Raw genomic sequence first — 17,417 nt, forward strand, 5'->3', positions numbered from 1 at the left:
CCAATTGAACATTGTTCATAGGGGCACCTTGCAGAAATGTGCCAACCTATCCTTTGAGCACTGCATTGATTTAATGTTGCTTTCGACAACAAACAGTTTAGGAATTACCTGAATGACGAGGGATGCACTGATTGACAGGGAAGAAGCGCAATAGACAACTAGCTTCAGTTTCCACAGTCAAACAAGGGTGTGGATCTGGGACGATACAGAAATAGTCGCTTTGTAAATACGGTTTAAATGTCTCTGACAGACAGCTTCCTCAACCAATGAGCCGCTTTAAAAGGATCGTGTTTTGATTTTTCCACCAATGGGAGTGAAAGGAATTCGTGAAAGGGCGGGGCTACAACAGTCCCAGTGCCAAGTAGTGGTCGTTTGTGAGCTCAGGCAACAGATGGCGGCGGCTCTAATGTGACGGAGTGTGGGCTCTGATGGGGGCTTTCGGATCAGCTACCTGGCTTTGTTGTTCACTGAGGAACCAGGAAAAAGCCTTGTCGTTTCGACTCCATTGAGAATTTACTACCTACAGTCGTATTTTTCTTTTTTTAGTTTGGTTCACTGGTGGAGGCCGCAGAAGCCTCGGGCTGGATTTAGCGACAGGCCGAATCGAGTGCAGGAAGTGGTCTGTGGGATTGTTTGTAAAGTCTCGTAAAATGAGTTTCCTGGAGGTTTGTGGTTGGACGTTGTAGCATATGTATTTGTGGTGACCCAGATGTGTTTACACAGTAGCGAAGCGTTTAATTAATGTGGAAGAGGGGAAAAAAGTTAAGGAGACAAGCTAACTAGTTAGCTAGCTATAATGCTAGTTAGCTAACCCACAGCGAAACTCTTGCAAGTTGAATGAATGAATGAATGAATTGTCCACCACCTTCACAGAACTAACAACGGCTTGTTGTTACTACGAGAACATTTCATGAGACGACACGGAAGCTCTCTAATACTGTAACGATAAGCCTTTTTGGCTAAATCTTCTTTGACTTACACTACATACCCACAAATGGGCAGGAATGCGATTCCTGGGAGTTGGACAGCGGCGATTTAGCACAGACAGATAGTGCTAATACTGACTGTAGCTTGGTAATGTCGATGAGGCTGGGGGAAGCTAACTTTAGCTAGCTACAAATATTTGCACTACGTGGACTTGGCTGCAATAGTTTGAAGCTTACATCTGGTTTGGAATGGGCAACACGGTGACATGCTGCGTCTCTCCCGAGTCGAGCCCCAAACTACCGTCGAGACAACCGGCAGAGCGGCTGGAGGAGTTCCAGACCAGCACCGAAGTGAGCGATGATAACACCGTGCCCTACCTGCAGCATATAAGCGACAGAGAGGTCCCTGATGGTAAGTGTTAGCCTGGCACATGTGTTGTGATTATGTAGAAAGCACAAACTCTGTCTTTGTTTGAGCCCATGAAGCATGTCTCACCCTTCATGTTTGTTTATAGGGAGGTTCATCTCAATTCACTATGGCAGTGAACAGAGAACTTCATGTGCACACACACCCAGACACTTGTGTCATTAAAAGCGGCTCATAAATCACGTATGATCAGAGTCAACAATTATTATATGCTTTCTTTCACAACTGCAGGGAAACTAGCCAGACACCCTCTTCAGCTACTGCGAAGTTGTTAGACTTGTTTGCTGCCACCCTATTGCCAGCAGTGCTCTGAGGATGATGACATTCTTGGCACTGTTTAGCTGAGCACTGCATCATATTGATCGCACTGGTGTCACATTACCAAGTCAGACATTAACAATAAAAACATACTCCACATCTTCTTAGTGCCACATAAACCACCCACTGCATCATTGTTGTAAGCTATTTTCCCAACCTCAGTTTTATTTCCACATATATGTGGGATGGGGGAGAAATAAAGTAGAAATGGGGAGACATTAACGAGATTACTTTTAAATTAGCTCATGTCTGCAAAAAAGCAACAACTTGTAAGCTGGTTGTTATTGACATTAACTTGGCACTTCAGTGCTCATTGTTGCAGAGTCAAAGTGTAGATTAAAGCGTTTTTGCACATGTTGTGATACAGAACCCTGATCATTAAAGCATCTCAGACATTTCTCTGTGATATCTGTGGTCTGTCAGTCCTCATGTTGCCACAGACTCCCAGTCCTGCACAGTGTTCATTCCATTATTGTTGGATTGGAGTGTGTTGAGTGCAGTTTGGCGAGACCAGCTGTTGGTAGGGTGAGGGTCACAATCAGCCCAACAGTCCTTCTGCATTCCTCTTCCTTGCTGTCCCCCCCTTCACAAATGTTGCCATTGCTTAATCCTTTGTCTTTTATGTAATGTGCTGTCTGTTCGGATTTGGAAGAAGAACACAATTCTCTAAGTAATGCTTGTGTATGAATATCTGCTGCCTTGGTGTTTGTACTGAGTGAATTTGCAGTTCTACTGTTGAAATGTCTAGATAATTAGCCTACTACAATAGTTATAAGTAGATCTACTATGTAAATATGCTATACTGAACATTCTTCACCATTTTCCCTTACAAAGGCTTTTTGTAGTTGTATACCAGCCAACATAGAGTATATATTTGTGTCTTAACACCCAAAATATAATAGATTAAGGACTTATTCTTACATTATAGAGGTTATCCACTGGGTGTATGCATATTGTGCTAACACTATATGATTGCAGTAAATATCAGTAAAATTAGAAACACTGATTACAATAAAGTTCTTAAAGTATTGGAAGGGTTGAGGTATTTACTAAGCATGAGTGAAAAGGTACGTTTTACAGTTCACCATTCAGTCTGAGTGAACATTTACATTTGGCCTTGATCTTTTGTGTCAAATCTTTTGCTTTTTCCAACCCACAGAAATAATCAGATAGTTATTGTCTGTTCTTTTAGTGGTCAACCAAATCTATACTGCGACCACCTTCTCTTCCTTTATGTTTGTGGTTTTGGTTTATGCATAAATCATGTTGTACTCATGCTGACTAATGGCAATTTACAGAACAGTTTGCTTTCCCCCTTTTTTTTTTTTTTTTCTCAGACTTGGCCTTGGAGTCGAACCCATCAGACCATGCCAGAGCAAGCACCATCTTCCTTAGCAAGTCCCAGACAGATGGTCAGCAAAGCTAAGAGCACAGACACTTTTTCCTTCTTTTGAAGCGCTTACACACGTGTCACTAACATAGCATTTAGTGTTGATTTTTAAAGCAAGCTGAAGATAATTCAGTGGTGCTTGTTTATTACTTGTGCAGTTGTTTAGTTTTATGCCATGATTTTAGAGTTGTTGCAGTCCTGCCCATAGTGTTGGAATGTGCCTCACTCCTCTGTAAGGCATGATTAAGTTTGTTTTCTGGAGCCACAGGCATCTGTAACAGTCAAATCAATATTAACATGCATTATTTTTATGATCAGACCGTCTTTAATTAACTGCATATAAGCACTTATCCAAACATTTCAATTGTGACAGTACATGTAATATGTGCAGTGATTCATGGTTAACTTTATTGAACATTTTTCTTTCTTTACAGTACGAGACAAGAGGAAAAGTAACCACATAAATCATATCAGCCATGTAAGTGTCAAAATCTAATGTTGAACATTAATCTGTTTGCTGAATTTATTAAACACCATGCTAATTGGTGAAGGTGAGTTTACACTTAAATGTTCTAATTCAGGTTTGTGAAAGCAGTTGCTTTAATTAATTACTTGTGATAGTAGATGTTTTTGAGATGTAACCTGGGACCAGTCTATAGAAATGCAGCCTCCAAGATATATTCATGTCTCAATGTCTTTGTGTGGTTTCAACATCTGAAGATATCTCCTGGTCCACTGTCAAAGAAATACAGCTCCTGTTCTACAATCTTCATAGATGACAGCACCGTCAGCCAGCCAAACCTCAAAAGCACAATCAAATGGTGAGAGAATTTCACACACACAAACAAACAAACAATACTGTTTTCCGAATGCCACTGGTTTCACATGAGAAAATCCTGTTGCATCACAGCATGCTAATCCTGAACAAATACTTAATGGATGCGTGACTAAAACAGATGTTTGTACACCCAATTTAGGACATTATTTGAGTGAATCTGGATAATTACATTTCATCAGGATTATCTGTGTATTTTAAATGAAGCCTGCTTGGCTAATGTGTGCAAAGGTTTGTCACATCATAAACTCATTTGTCTTTTCTCTCATATGCCTCTCTTTCCAGTGTCACATTAGCAATATACTACCACATCAAAAACCGGTGAGTTTGCCTCATTCATTTTATCTTACTGTGTCATTTGCTGGACTAAAACTGTTGTTTTGTAATGTGAAGTGTGTTAACAGATGTTTGTTGTTTAGGGACTCAGACAGGTCACTGGACATCTTTGATGAGAAGTTGCACCCCTTATCAGTGAGTATATTAAGATGGATTTATGCTTTTTCACAGTGACTTTTGCCAGTCAGAAGCTGCTTTCACACATGCACAGAACCCCGAACTTCCCCAGACACTGACTGGGTGTGCTGCATGTTAAACTCAAATGTCTGAGTCCGTCAACCCGGACATTAAGCAGACTTTAGCCTACGAGCCCCCTACAACAGTGTAGTGTCCGCATGAGCCAATGTGAGAATGCAGCAGAAAACTGTCTGGAGGATTAACAGTGAACAAGTAGGTGTTTATGTTAAGTTGATTTAGGCGGCAAATCACCAAAAAGACATACAGGAAATATTGAGCAGGCTTTCTGGTGTTGTGTTGTGCTTGGAAAACAATTGAAAGCAGCTGGAGTCTCATTAACTGCTGCCCAGCAGTAAAGCAGAAATGTTGATTTTCTTTCCTCGTGATTCATGTTTTTATTTTGTCCATTTGTCCGGCTGATCAGTCTGAGCCACCCAGAAATCTTGCAGCAGATATTAGAAAGTAATATCTGGGAAACGTTGTGCATCTGAGTTAGTCTTTTATTTTTCTGAATGTAAACTTCTCTAGCTGCAGACCTTTGTCCTTGCCTTCATTTTTTCCATTTGATTGCTCATCCACTAGAAATGCAGTACTTTGACCACTTCTCCTTACTTTAGACTGAGGTTTTTTAGAACTGCATTTCAGCTGCCATCGAGGGCTGCCCCAGCAGCAAAAAACCATTAGTGGTCAGTAAAACATCATCAAAATTAGATGTGAACACTGTCTCTTGCTCACCCTCACTCACTTTAAGAATGGTTTCCATTGAGTTAAACTGAGTCACAAGTGGAGTCCATTTCCACATTGAAGTAGTTTTACTGACAAACCTCATAGTTTAGATTTCCATGTTCCATTTTAACATGATCATTATTAATTGCTCTTACAGTGGAATCAAACTGCCTCCTTTCTTGTTGATGTGGTTCTGACCAGCTGCATCAAATTTATTTCTGTTCTGTTCCCCCCCAAAGTTTTGAATGTTCAGTGAGACTCAGTCAGCAAATAAGTGTGTGGATCTCCATTTAAAAACCACACACTGTGGTCACACTGTGGCCAAGAGAACCTTTTATATGCTTCCCTCAGACCCATATACCGTATACATGTGTTCATTCCATACAGAGAGAGCCAGTAGCAGATGACTACGCCCGCATAGACCCAGAACACAAACTGATCTACCGCTTTGTCCGAACACTCTTCAGTGCTGCACAACTCACCGCAGAATGTGCCATCGTAACACTTGTAAGTTGTTTTAGTGTTCACGGTTCTAACACTGCTTAAACCTTCAAATGTAGTGTAATATATAGCAATGTGCAATTAGTCCAGTTTTATGATTGGTATATGTTGACACAACATTAACATTATTGTTACTACAGCCTTTAAGAATCACATTTCACTTTAAATGCACTTAAATAATATATTTAAGTGTTGATCACAATGTTTGTGAAAGCAGTTTGTTTAAGGATCACTGGCCTCCAGAGGGCAGTGAAGTCATGTCCTACAACACAAGGGACACTGGCAAGTGTACACAGTGTATGAGTAGTGATCTAACAAGACTGTGTATTCCAGTAGGGCTGGGCAATATGGTTATTATATTATCAATTTTCTTTTCTCATACTGAGCGATATTCTTTTTATATTTACTAGGAGAAGGACGTGTTAAATGTTACACATGGGATATTGTGTTGTCACTGTTTTGGTAAATAACACTGAAATTAAGCTTAAACTTTTTTTTATTGTTCTGTGCTGTTATTTAACTTTTGAGTAACCTTCATAATATGCTATGGTATTTACGCCTCAACAAGGCTTTTAAATGAACATCACTTAAAAGATCAACATAGTGTGCTGTTAGTAACATCTATTTACTTTGGCTTGTTCGGTCTCTTATTCTGTCTGGAATAACAAGGAGGACAGGAATAATGCTCACACATGTTCTCTTTTACAACAACAAAAGCTAGTTACATTATAAGCAGGGAGTTGAATGCTGTTTAATTAACCCTAAACATAGGGGAACATTTTTGTACATTTGACATTAACTTAACCCAGCATTTCCCTGCCTTTTGTCCCTTGTAGTGTGTAGGTAGGTAATAATGGACTTATAAAGATTTAACTGGCAAAACCTTATCAGTTCCCATTTAAAAATGTCTTTTTACTTCTTTCTCAAGGTGTACTTGGAGCGCTTGCTGACCTACGCTGAGATGGACATCTGTCCTGCCAACTGGAAGCGCATCGTCCTGGGGGCCATTTTGTTGGCCTCCAAAGTCTGGGATGACCAGGCTGTGTGGAATGTCGACTACTGCCAGATTCTTAAAGACATCACAGTGGAGGACATGTGAGTTTAACATAGACTGATGGTGACAATCAGTTTTTCGTTAATGCCTTCCACCGCAGAAATAGGTTATTTCACTTTACGTTTGAGTGTAGATATTAAGACTTAGTTGACCAGCCAAGAATGTCCAGTGCAGTGATCAGATTGCTTTGCACTTCTTGTTGGTAATGTAGTACAGTTGGCGTAATTCCCTTCCTTTTCATTTGTAATGACTTGCTGCTCCAACTGAAGCAGCATCTTAAGTTTAATGAGAAATGCTGAGGTACAAATACATAAAATAAACTTTTACAGACTGCCCATAACCTACAATATATTTAAATATGTCTCTCATTCCTGTCACATACTCCAAAAGTTTTGTCTACACACACTCCCTCCTTCCCTCCTGCTGTTTCTCTCTCACTCATGAATATGAAGTCTCCTCATCTTATGTTTGTTCAGTGAAACTTGTTTAGTAATTGTTGTTGGTATCAGTGTAGCGGTTATCAGGGAATCAGTGCACCAGAACAGAAATTAACCCCAGTGCCTTTTACAACTTCTTATCAGATATATTCTCTATTAGAAGTAGCTGTTAACCGACAGAATAAGGAACGAGTACATCAGAGGGACGGCTCATGTTGCCTGTGTTAGCGACAAAGCCAGAGAGGCCAGACTGAGATGGTTTGGACATGTTCAGAGGAGGGATAGTGAGTATATTGGTAGAAGGATGTTGGAGATGGAGCTGCCAGGCAGGAGGGCAAGAGGACGACCAAAGAGGAGATATATGGATGTCTTAACAGAGGACATGAGGTTGGCTAGTGTTAGGGTAGAAGATGCCCATGATAGAGTTAGGTGGAGAAGGATGATTCGCTGTGGCAACCCCTGATGGGAAAAGCCGAAAGAGAAGAAGAAGAAGTAGCTGTTAACCATGTGTTGTGAGAGTGGTGTGAAAATACTAGGCTAAAAGTCTGCTTTGTGTGGCGTTTGTATATCTGCACACTGTCTGTGGTCTTCATTCCATTTTTGAATGAAGATCACTGACTATCACCACCACCTGCTGGTGTAAAGAGCTCTGTCCTAGTAATGCTCTTTGGCCCAGATGAAGGTGAGACACAGGTGCCTCTAGTCCTATCATATCTACTTGGTAGTATTTGGAGTTCTGAAGAATAGGGTTCTGGCACTACATGCACCCCTCTCCATCCCTCCAATAATAGAAACATAACAACAAAGATGCACTTAAAGTAGATGGAAGAAGAGAAGTGCTTCGGTAGATGGAAGATGCAGCTCTGCTGTCACTTGGGCTATAAGCCAATGAAGAGGTCAGGGGCTGGAGCATCTAGGCTTTATTTCTTACAATTGCTTTTCTTTTGTGTGTGTGTGTCTGTGTCTGTGTGTCTGTGAGGTTGAAAGTACCTCCTTTTTTGCGATTGGTGCGTGCGCTGTCTCTGTGTGTGTTTTCTGTCCATGAGCCCCCATTCCTCTCTGATTCTCTCTCTGTGTCCTCTCATATATGTCTGACCTGCACTCTCTCTGCTCTGTTTTTATTGCTATTGCCATTGAAGTGTCTTTGTGAGCCTGGGCGGGTTTGGATGGAGGGATGGGAAGAAGAGTAGAGAGAGAAATGGAGGGGAGGGTCTCAAGTGCTCTTACTGCTTCTACATAATGGCCCTGGCTCTCGCCCACTCCATTAGTTGCCCTGGGAGACCAGACATCACACACACACACACTCGCGCTCACTCTCACCACCTTTGCTGACCAACAAAGCATCCTGGATGCTGTCTCCTTGGCGACCACCACCCTTAGCTTTTCTCATGGCTGTGATGATGAAGGAGAAGGATGATGGAGGTTGTAGTCTGGAAAGACTAGCTGTGATACTCCAACTGGGTGCTTGAATATGCATATCTGATTACCTGCAAAGTGTGTGTGTCTGTGAGATTTCCATTTCATCATTCATATGAGCACTTCACATGTACAATGTGTATTTAGTACAGAAATAACTGATGCAAGTTTCTAAGGAGATTTGCCTTCTGTTTCAGCTGCTGGTTTCTACTGTGTCACAGCTTCTTTAGTAAAGTCTGATCGTTATAGTGCATTTTCAGGACAAAACGGTAATTTTCACCATGTAATATCACACAAACTGGGCTACTTATCCTTGCTTTTATAGTACATCTTGCTACCTTGTGAAGATTTTTAGTAACGTTTTCTATTCTCGTTCTAGTCCTCTGTTGTATTCAATGCATTTTACTTCCTATGGATGAGACCCAGAAGACTATTGAAAAGTTTTAAAAGACGATCTTGAATAATTCGAGATTTCCTCTCACCTTTCAGGAATGAGATGGAGCGCCAGTTCCTAGAGCTTCTTCAGTTTAATATCAACGTGCCAGCCAGTGTCTATGCCAAGTATTACTTTGATCTACGGCAGCTGGCTGATGACAACAACCTCAGCTTCCCTCTGGAGCCTCTCAACAACCAGCGTGCCCAGAAACTAGAGGTAAACTGTTCTCCTCTGACCTTGAATAAACATCTCTGGTCTTCTGTTAATTCAGTTCAGTTTTTGTTTATTTTCAGGCCAAGCCAGATTCATATAAATTAGAGGAACCCCACCTCCTTTTCAGCTTCCGTGACGTCTGAGATTATGCAATTTTTTTGACTGCAGAGTTTTTGAATTGACACATCTGAAAACATACTGATGTATTTACTTTTCCTGTGAGAACTTCTCAGTAACTGTGTGTTTGTCTGTTCAGGCCATTTCAAGACTGTGTGAGGACAAGTACAAGGAACTCAGCCGAGCGGCGATGAGAAGATCTTTCAGTGCAGACAACCTGATAGGTATACGACGCTCCAACGCTGTGCTGTCATAGGCCAGACTGCTGCCATCTGCCCTTTGATTTTCTAAGCCCGGCCCACCCACATCTAGCCCCAGACAAACATGTCCAACCAAAGCCACATCAGGCAGGATTGAAATGATACTTGTGACCTGCTCAAATGGTAATTTGCATTACAACTACAGAGCCACAGAACTGACAAACTGAGCTTGAAATTTATCGTTCGACATACCGTTTATTTGTTTTTAAAAACCTCATATTTATTTTTTAATTGTCCTTTTATGTCCTGTTAACAGGAATAACTCCTGGTATTCTTTTAATAATTTAATCTTTGAAAAAATGGTTGGAAGTATTCCATGCAGCTCTTAGGACTGAGGCTGTTCTTTATTTGGTTACTGTCATGAATTACCTTGAAAAGACCCAACCAACGATGTATTTATGTGTCTGCATTCTGTATTTCCTGACTTTCCCTCCGTGTCTGTATCATTTAGTACCAGGAACAATATTTAATATTTATCACAAATTTGATTGTTTCCTAAACAGCTGACCACTTGATTCTTTATCAGACATCACTTAAAAAGGAGAAAAATGTGCATTTGTTGGGACAAATTTCTACAAATAGATTAGACACATCTGCTGTTCAAGTATGTGTATGTTGGGGTAGAATTAAATTAGGAGACATATTACCCAGTGTACATTGTTTATTTTTAGGAAGACAATGGAGCTCTGTGGCACTGAAGAATAATACATACAAGGCTTTTGCTCCACATGCAGTATATGACATGGATCAATTGGTTAAAGTTGGTTCTGGTCTTTTCATGGCATTTGTTGACCATAATAGAAATGGAAAATATCACCAGAGTTATACTTTAGGCACAAAAAAGATTTCTTGTAAATTAGAATTAATACCAAAAGTAACCATTGAGCGTGTAAATCAGATTTGTTAATACCAGTAGTGTTGTATCCAGTTTCAGTACATTATCTACCCATTTAGATTGAGCATATAGCATGTCTGAGAAAACGTGGTATTAAGCTATAAATAATCCACAAGAGCTGGCTGAGGTAAGCAGTCAGCTGGTGTCTGTTGTTGTGTGTCCAGGTATCAGAAATGCCAATCTGGGATAAGTCTCAGATGAACTACAGGTGGCCAAACAGGACAGATTTGACAGATGTTGTAGTATTGTGTGGCTTGATACAGCAGTAAGGCACATAAGGATGCAATGTTGGTTGGTTCACATTTTCCAGCCTCAGTATTGTGTCCTTCAAATCCTGCCACCCTGACCCCACCTCAAAGAACCCATCACCACATTACCCGTGCTTGTCTCAGACCCCGACCAGAGCTTTCAAACAAACTACATAGATATTGAGGAGAAAAAAAAAAGACTGATGGATACTCTCCTCCCTTTTGCTTACTATGTAGGCTACTAGCTGTGAAATTTGTCTTGTTTTTAATTGAAAAAAAAATTTGCAGATGGAGTATTTTAAATAAACACTAATCATGTGACAAAGACACGTTGTGGTAATTGAAAATGGTGCTGCATTTGTCAATCTTAGGGGCTAAATGTTTTATTTTCTGTTGTAGAACAGATCCTCTCCATTGTTTTAAAAAATGTACAGTGTTTATTAAATTTGACACCAGACACATTTTTTGATGCAGATGAGCCAGTATATTTATATCCCATAACCTGTTACCCTGTTGAAGAAAAACCCATGAAATGAAGGTGATGTTATACCTTCAGATGGCTTCAGACAACCTGTGGCAGTCACAAAAACAGCAGTGTCTCTGCCATTAAAGTGAAATTGTAACTACATGTAGCTACACATTATCAGCCAGAGCTGTGGATTGAATAGTTCAAAATTTCTTGAACATTAGTCAGTCGGGTTTGTTAGGTTAACATTAGTTGTGCAGTAATATTTAAAATCCTACAGAAGCTGTTGTTTTGTCCAGATATGTATAATTTTAATTTATACAGCTCAAGCAGAACTTTCTGCACTAGAAAGTTCTAGTAGAGTCTAGTTCTGAGACACATTTGTACCATATTTATTTATATAGTGTGTCACATCTCTCTTCAGTACCTATTACTGCATTAGCCAATCAGTGGAAATCATGTACTGTAAATACAACCATCATTGGATGGTATGTAATTTGCTGATTTGACCAAACATCCCCATCTATTTTATTCATAAACAATCACTTCTCCCAAGAAAGTTCACTGGATCATGATATTTACTGATGAAGTTACATAAACAGTGCTGTAATTTGTGACAATTTAATCTCATAAAAAAAAACAAAATCTGTCTCTATATGATATGATTCTCTAATATTCGCTCCATTTACAACCAAGAAGTCTATTTATTGCTTTACAGCACATTTAAATGGCAGAATGAATGCATGAATGTCTTGTGTGATGTATTCTGGCTTGTAAAGCTACTGTCAGGCTGCAGTTTAAAGACGGGTGATGCTGCAAACAAGCAACTGACCATCTGTGTGATAACGTGCAGAAAGCAGTAGCACATTGGTGGAAAACAGGAGCCTGCATGAAGTGAGTATGACTGTTGATTTAAACAATAAGCCTTTTCATTTCCCTTTTAATGCCTTAATGAAATATGTCAAAATAAATCCATCCTCTTTAGGGAGAAGTTTGGAATTCACTTCCATAAAAATTACTTTTCATCTCATTTATGCCACTGAACAGTTTTTAAATGAAGTTATGGCATTATCATTAGTTAGTCTTTTTTTTTTTTAATACAAGGTGTTAAGATGGTGTACACATCTTTATTCTTGCACACTTGAGCCAAAGATCAACAAACTGCTCACACATGCATTATACAGGGACACAGATTTCTGAGAACATGCATCGATTCAATTGCAATCCCACATTAAGAATCAAAATCTACAGTATACATACATACATATTTTATGACGTCAACCATTAAACGTACATGTCAGTTTTTAAATCAACACATACTGGCATTCATCATCACTCATGCACTCATGTTCACTCACACAGATCAGGCTAATAAATTAAAGAAGATATCTAGCATGAGGACACAGTAGTCTAAAAACAACACAACTGCCCAGTAACATTTAAAAAAAATAATAGAAAACACCACAATATGGAGGGAAAATGACAACAGAAACATTAAATGAGCTTCAATTTCACCATTTTTAGATCGCATATTACAAAAACCTTGACTTGGATTCCAGTAAGTGTTTGCATTGAACTTATTTTTGTAGTTTCATTTATTTTTATTTTCACATTTAAATTCCCAGCAGAAATATTCATTGTGACTAGTAAAATTATCATATTTTGGAGGCCAGTATTGGCAAATATTGTTTTACTTACTACACCAAGTATTTCAGCAGTGTTGTGAAATCAACACAGATAAAGTCACAAAGGTTTAAGTCAAATTGTCCAAATAAAATCACCTAGAGTGAAAGTTATGTTTGACTTTCTCCACCATCACACAAAAAAATCTGAGCATTCTGATTATCAGTAAAACTTTAGAGTATATTTTTTACTGTAAAAGGATGGAGACCCAATTTTTCCAAAGTCCAAAACTGCGTTGACAGTGCTATAAAACTTAAATTTTACATTTAAAACCTAAATTTTTAGATGGTCAGCTATGAGAATTATATTTTTTATGCTATCGATCCGTCAGCGTGTGGATCGAAATAAGTAGGAAATGTAGAGCAGTGGTTGTCAAAGTGGGGTCTGGGGACCTTAAGAGTCTATGGCACAATTGCCAAAACAGACGTAATAAAAAGAAATGATAGTCCACAATGTTATTCAGTAGAGTTTCCTGAAGCCACTTTCTTTTACTTTCACATAACTTGTGAAAGGTTTTGGTACAAAATCTTGTTCGGCTGAGAGTTAGTGGTCTAAGTTAATCTGTTAGTCCAGTTTAGTCGCTGTTGTAAATTGCTCCACTGTGAACCAGCAGGTGGGGGTAAAGGCAAAGGTCAGTATGACCTCACAGCTTTAGCCTGATCACTGCCTGTTCTGACAACGTTTCAGAAATGGACTTCAGTGATTTCAAGTGTGATGTGACCTAACAACTGATATTCATGCATCATAATTACTGAATTAGTTTTTGTTTGATTCCCAAGTCTGAGGAAACCGAAACGGACAATGTCTCATACAAAACACATCACATATCAAATTCAAACCAACACAAACGGCACATTTATGGACACTTTTACAGTTCACATCAGATTAAATTAGTTTCTCTGGTGTTTTACACTTAACACGTGGCAGTGGCATTAGTTGGTTACAAATGAAACAATCGCACTATACAGCTAATTGTGTTTTTACAGCAAATATTTACAATATTTACATTAATAAATATGTTTTTCTTTTTCAGTGCTCAGGATGAGCAGATAGGAAGAAGCGTGTGTGATTCCATTATGGATTCATGTAATCTGGTGTGTCTTTTGTTTCTTTGAAACTATCGTCTGTTTCCACAAAAGCCAGACACTCTTCTGAATATTCAGTGGATTCTCAAGATCACAGTGAGGCAAACTGTCTTGCAGATGTTTGTCCACACTGACATGTTGGACATTTTAATTCTGAGCGTCCTACGAGGTGACTGTACAGCGTATGAACATCAGTCCTTTAAAACGTTTCACTGTGCCAGTCTGTTCATATGTGTCACGGGCCAGCTTTGTGGTAAAGCCCTGATGTCAGCCCGGTTCCTGTGTGTCCAGTTAAAGCAGTACTGGCCTCACTGTACATTGAGGGTGGAGCAGCAGCTTTCTGCGGCCAGCAGGGGCAGCATCGAGCCACAAACCTCCTCCAGGTCTCTAAGGTTTTTCCTGACCAAATCCAGACTCCTGAGGTGATGCCCACCACCAAGCACATGAAGTACTTGAGCATGAAGACAGCGTAGTCAGGGCCCAGGCCCGAGCGCTGGCGCTCAGATAGGCAGGAGCAGGCCAAGGCTCGCTCCCAGCCAGGCCGGTAGTGCTGCTCATAGACCAGGCAGGCCACCACAATGGTTGCAGGGACCGTGTACAGCACCGTGAAGAGCCCAATGCGGATCATTAGCCGCTCCAGTTTGTCTGTCTTGGTGCCACCCTGCTTGATGATGCTCCTGATGCGGAAGAGAGAAACAAAGCCAGCGAGTAAGAAAAGTGAGCCGGTGAAGAGGTAAACCACAAGAGGTGCAAGGACGAATCCCCTCAGATTCTCCAAGCTCTGGTTCCCAACATAGCAGATCCCAGCTACAGGGTCCCCATCCACAGAGCTGAGAGCCAGGACCACGATGGACTTGACGCTGGGGATGAGCCATGCAGCAAGGTGGAAATACTGAGAATATCCTGCAATGGCCTCGCTTCCCCACTTCATCCCTGCAGCCAGAAACCAGGTGAAGGACAGCACCACCCACCAGATGGAGCTGGCCATTCCAAAGAAATACACCAACAGGAAGACCAGGGTGCAGAGAGCAGGGCCAGTGGTGTCATAGAGGATGTGGAGCTGGTCTCCGGCGACTCCACTGCTGGTGCCACACGCCACTCGCTCATGACCTGCCACCAAACGGATGATGTAGCCCAAAGACACGAAGAGGTAGCAGGCAGCCAGGAAGATGATGGGTCTCTCTGGGTACTTAAAGCGCTCCATGTCTATAAGGAAGGTGGCAACGGTGGTCAAGGTGGAGAGGAAGCACAGCACCGACCAGAGTCCCACCCAGAAGCTGGTGAAGCCACGTTCGTCAGCTGAGAAGTAGGGATGGTGGCAGGGCTGAGCACAGTTGGGTAAAGGGCCAGTTTGGACCCGGCCGTACAGACTGTGGGACTCCCTCTTGATGGGGACCAGGGGATCTCGACAGCTGCACTCCCTATCACACTTTGATGGGCTGGGGGGTCTGGTCCGGCCTTTAGGTGTGGGCTTGGGGAACGGGGGAGCCAGGGTGGTGGTCTCGCTGCTGTTCTGGTCCATGCACAGAGTCTCATCGCCCAGCTGGGGCAGCTGCTCACAGCTCATCCTCTCGGGCCACTCGAAGCCGTACTGGCTCATCAGAGGCGAGCAGCCTCGTTTGGCCCGTTCACACACCGAGCGGCAGGGTGGAAGTGGCTTGCGGTAGTCCGGCAGGCAGATCGGGGTGTACATGCTGCACAGGAAGAACAGCAGGTCTGGGGAGCAGCGAATTCGAACCAGGGGCCAGAACTGGTGCACTTCCAGCCCCACCTCCTCCTGGGTGTCATGGTTGAACTGATTGGGCATGTAGGTCAGGTTGTAGCCGATGCCTTTGCACATGGGCACAGTTATGGGTTCACATACTAGATCCTTGGATGCTCCTAACGTGAGACCAGGACTCCAGAACAAAAGCAGCAGGAGAGACCCCGGTAGGACCAGGCTGCAGGACGAGTGCATCATTGTAGAAGATGAATATTAAAAAAGCGAGAAAAATAAAAATAGTAAAGGATGGGGACCGTTTTATTCATGAGTTCACCTCAGAAACGAGGATAGATCAGCAGCTTCCAGTCTCTAAACGATTACAACAGAACTAGTTGAACTTTTGACGGTAAATCCACAGAGGATCAGGTGAACCTCTGCTGTCAATCATTCACCAGAGCTCCTGCAATCATTTCGGAGAAAGTTCATCTCCGGTGGTCACGTTCCAATAAATTTAACAACCCTGGAGCATTTTTACCAGCTCCGTTTGTTCCCGACAGGTCGCAAGAAAAAGTTGCATCATAAGACTCGCGGTGAGTCTTATGAAAGCCCTCAGGGAAAATGTGAGGAAACAAAAAAAATCACTATTTAACAGTGAAAGGGGTGAAAATGTTAGAAAGTGTGCGTCTGCGCCCGGAGTCCGATGCGTAAAATCCACTTGACGGATCAGCTCCGGTTGGTTTATTCCCACAGTAACATGAAAACTGCTTCCAGCCACGTCTGCTCCTCAAAGTTTGAAAAGTGTCCTCTGCGGATAAAAAAAACATAAAACACGATGTTAATCCGATCTGTCCTTCAGGGTGAAACTTGTCCGGTGTTATCAAGTCGAGCAGCGTGCGGCTGCAGCCTTCCCCGAGCCCCAGGACGGAATAAAGTCCGTCTGGAGCTGCAGCACCTCCTCATCGCACAGGGACTGCTGCGTTCAGGGGCTGTGGGAAATGATGCAATGCAACCAGGAGCGCACACATACTTGAAATGATAATAGATCAAGGTTAATGCTCAAAAGTGGCTCCATAGTTTTATTAATAGCGACGTGCTCCAAACCAAGACAAATCAACAGAAATGAGACTTTGTAAATTATTTATTACATATTTATTTACTAATTAGGAATTAATATTATTAAATCCTGTCAAAATGTAAGTAATTGAATGTGTATATAAAGTGTTTTATATGTGTAGGATGTGTTAAAGTACATCTTCTCTATTAATGTATAAGTACAGGTTTAATGTACTTCTACTTCAGTATTAAGTTTTCAGATTAACTTGCTGTTTACCAAAATAAACCAATAATAACCTATAATGTAATTCATACAATAACATCACTCTTAAAGGAATGATTCTGCATGATGAGTGATTTAAATTAAAATCTTTTATTTACATTTTGCTGTTTAAATAACTTTTATTCTATTTATCTATTCTAAATGCTGATGGCTGTCATAATGTTTTTTTTATAAATGCGGCTTTAATAGTTTTGCTTAAGTTACAATATTTAATATAATCTTAAAAACCTTCGGAATCTCTCATTTATAAACCCACTTTGCATATAATCCAAACAGGTTGATTTCTTCAGAATCTGAATGTCCTGATTAGTTTCTTTCCTCCTTATTCTGCAGCTCAGTGAAGCCTGAGGCCTCAGTCACCACCAGCACCTGAATGCATCAGCAAGTTGTGTGTTTGACTTCCTGCATTAGTAAGTAGGAGTTTGCCAGGAGA

The 17,417-nt window shown here is 41.1% G+C and overlaps 2 protein-coding genes across 3 annotated transcripts; one reads left to right on the forward strand and one right to left on the reverse strand.

Moving 5' to 3' along the window:
• The first annotated feature begins 376 nt into the window (after positions 1-376).
• On the forward strand, positions 377-11,037 carry ccnyl1 (cyclin Y-like 1). 2 transcript variants are annotated; one of them, XM_026377067.1, is made up of 10 exons: positions 377-1,338; positions 3,009-3,083; positions 3,496-3,539; positions 3,782-3,882; positions 4,182-4,217; positions 4,316-4,367; positions 5,523-5,642; positions 6,565-6,731; positions 9,033-9,195; positions 9,449-11,037. In XM_026377067.1, the coding sequence occupies exons 1-10, from the start codon at positions 1,176-1,178 to the stop codon at positions 9,563-9,565; spliced, it is 1,038 nt and encodes a 345-aa protein (XP_026232852.1). In that variant the 5' UTR covers positions 377-1,175; the 3' UTR covers positions 9,566-11,037. The 2 variants fall into 2 exon arrangements, with proteins under 2 accessions (XP_026232852.1, XP_026232853.1); XM_026377068.1 differs by having other exon boundaries at positions 3,806-3,882.
• Positions 11,038-12,304: 1,267 nt separating this feature from the next.
• Positions 12,305-16,561, reverse strand: fzd5 (frizzled class receptor 5). The gene has a single exon (XM_026377154.1). It carries the CDS (start codon positions 15,904-15,906, stop codon positions 14,182-14,184), a length of 1,725 nt encoding a protein of 574 aa, XP_026232939.1. The 5' UTR covers positions 15,907-16,561; the 3' UTR covers positions 12,305-14,181.
• Between the last annotated feature and the right edge of the window lie 856 nt (positions 16,562-17,417).

The sequence above is a fragment of the Anabas testudineus genome, chromosome 21, assembly GCF_900324465.2.
Source record: "Anabas testudineus chromosome 21, fAnaTes1.2, whole genome shotgun sequence".
In the NCBI taxonomy this organism is placed as follows: Eukaryota; Metazoa; Chordata; class Actinopteri; order Anabantiformes; family Anabantidae; genus Anabas; species Anabas testudineus.

What these genes read in the sequence shown, in the direction of transcription:
- ccnyl1 (XM_026377067.1), top strand. Translation starts at nt 1,176, where the DNA reads ATGGGCAACACGGTGACATGCTGCGTCTCTCCCGAGTCGAGCCCCAAA. An exon ending in AATGTGCCATCGTAACACTT is followed by an intron (nt 5,643 to 6,564) that starts GTAAGTTGTTTT and finishes TTCTTTCTCAAG; the next exon opens with GTGTACTTGGAGCGCTTGCT. An exon ending in AGCGTGCCCAGAAACTAGAG is followed by an intron (nt 9,196 to 9,448) that starts GTAAACTGTTCT and finishes TTGTCTGTTCAG; the next exon opens with GCCATTTCAAGACTGTGTGA.
- fzd5 (XM_026377154.1), bottom strand. Translation starts at nt 15,906, where the DNA reads ATGATGCACTCGTCCTGCAGCCTGGTCCTACCGGGGTCTCTCCTGCTG.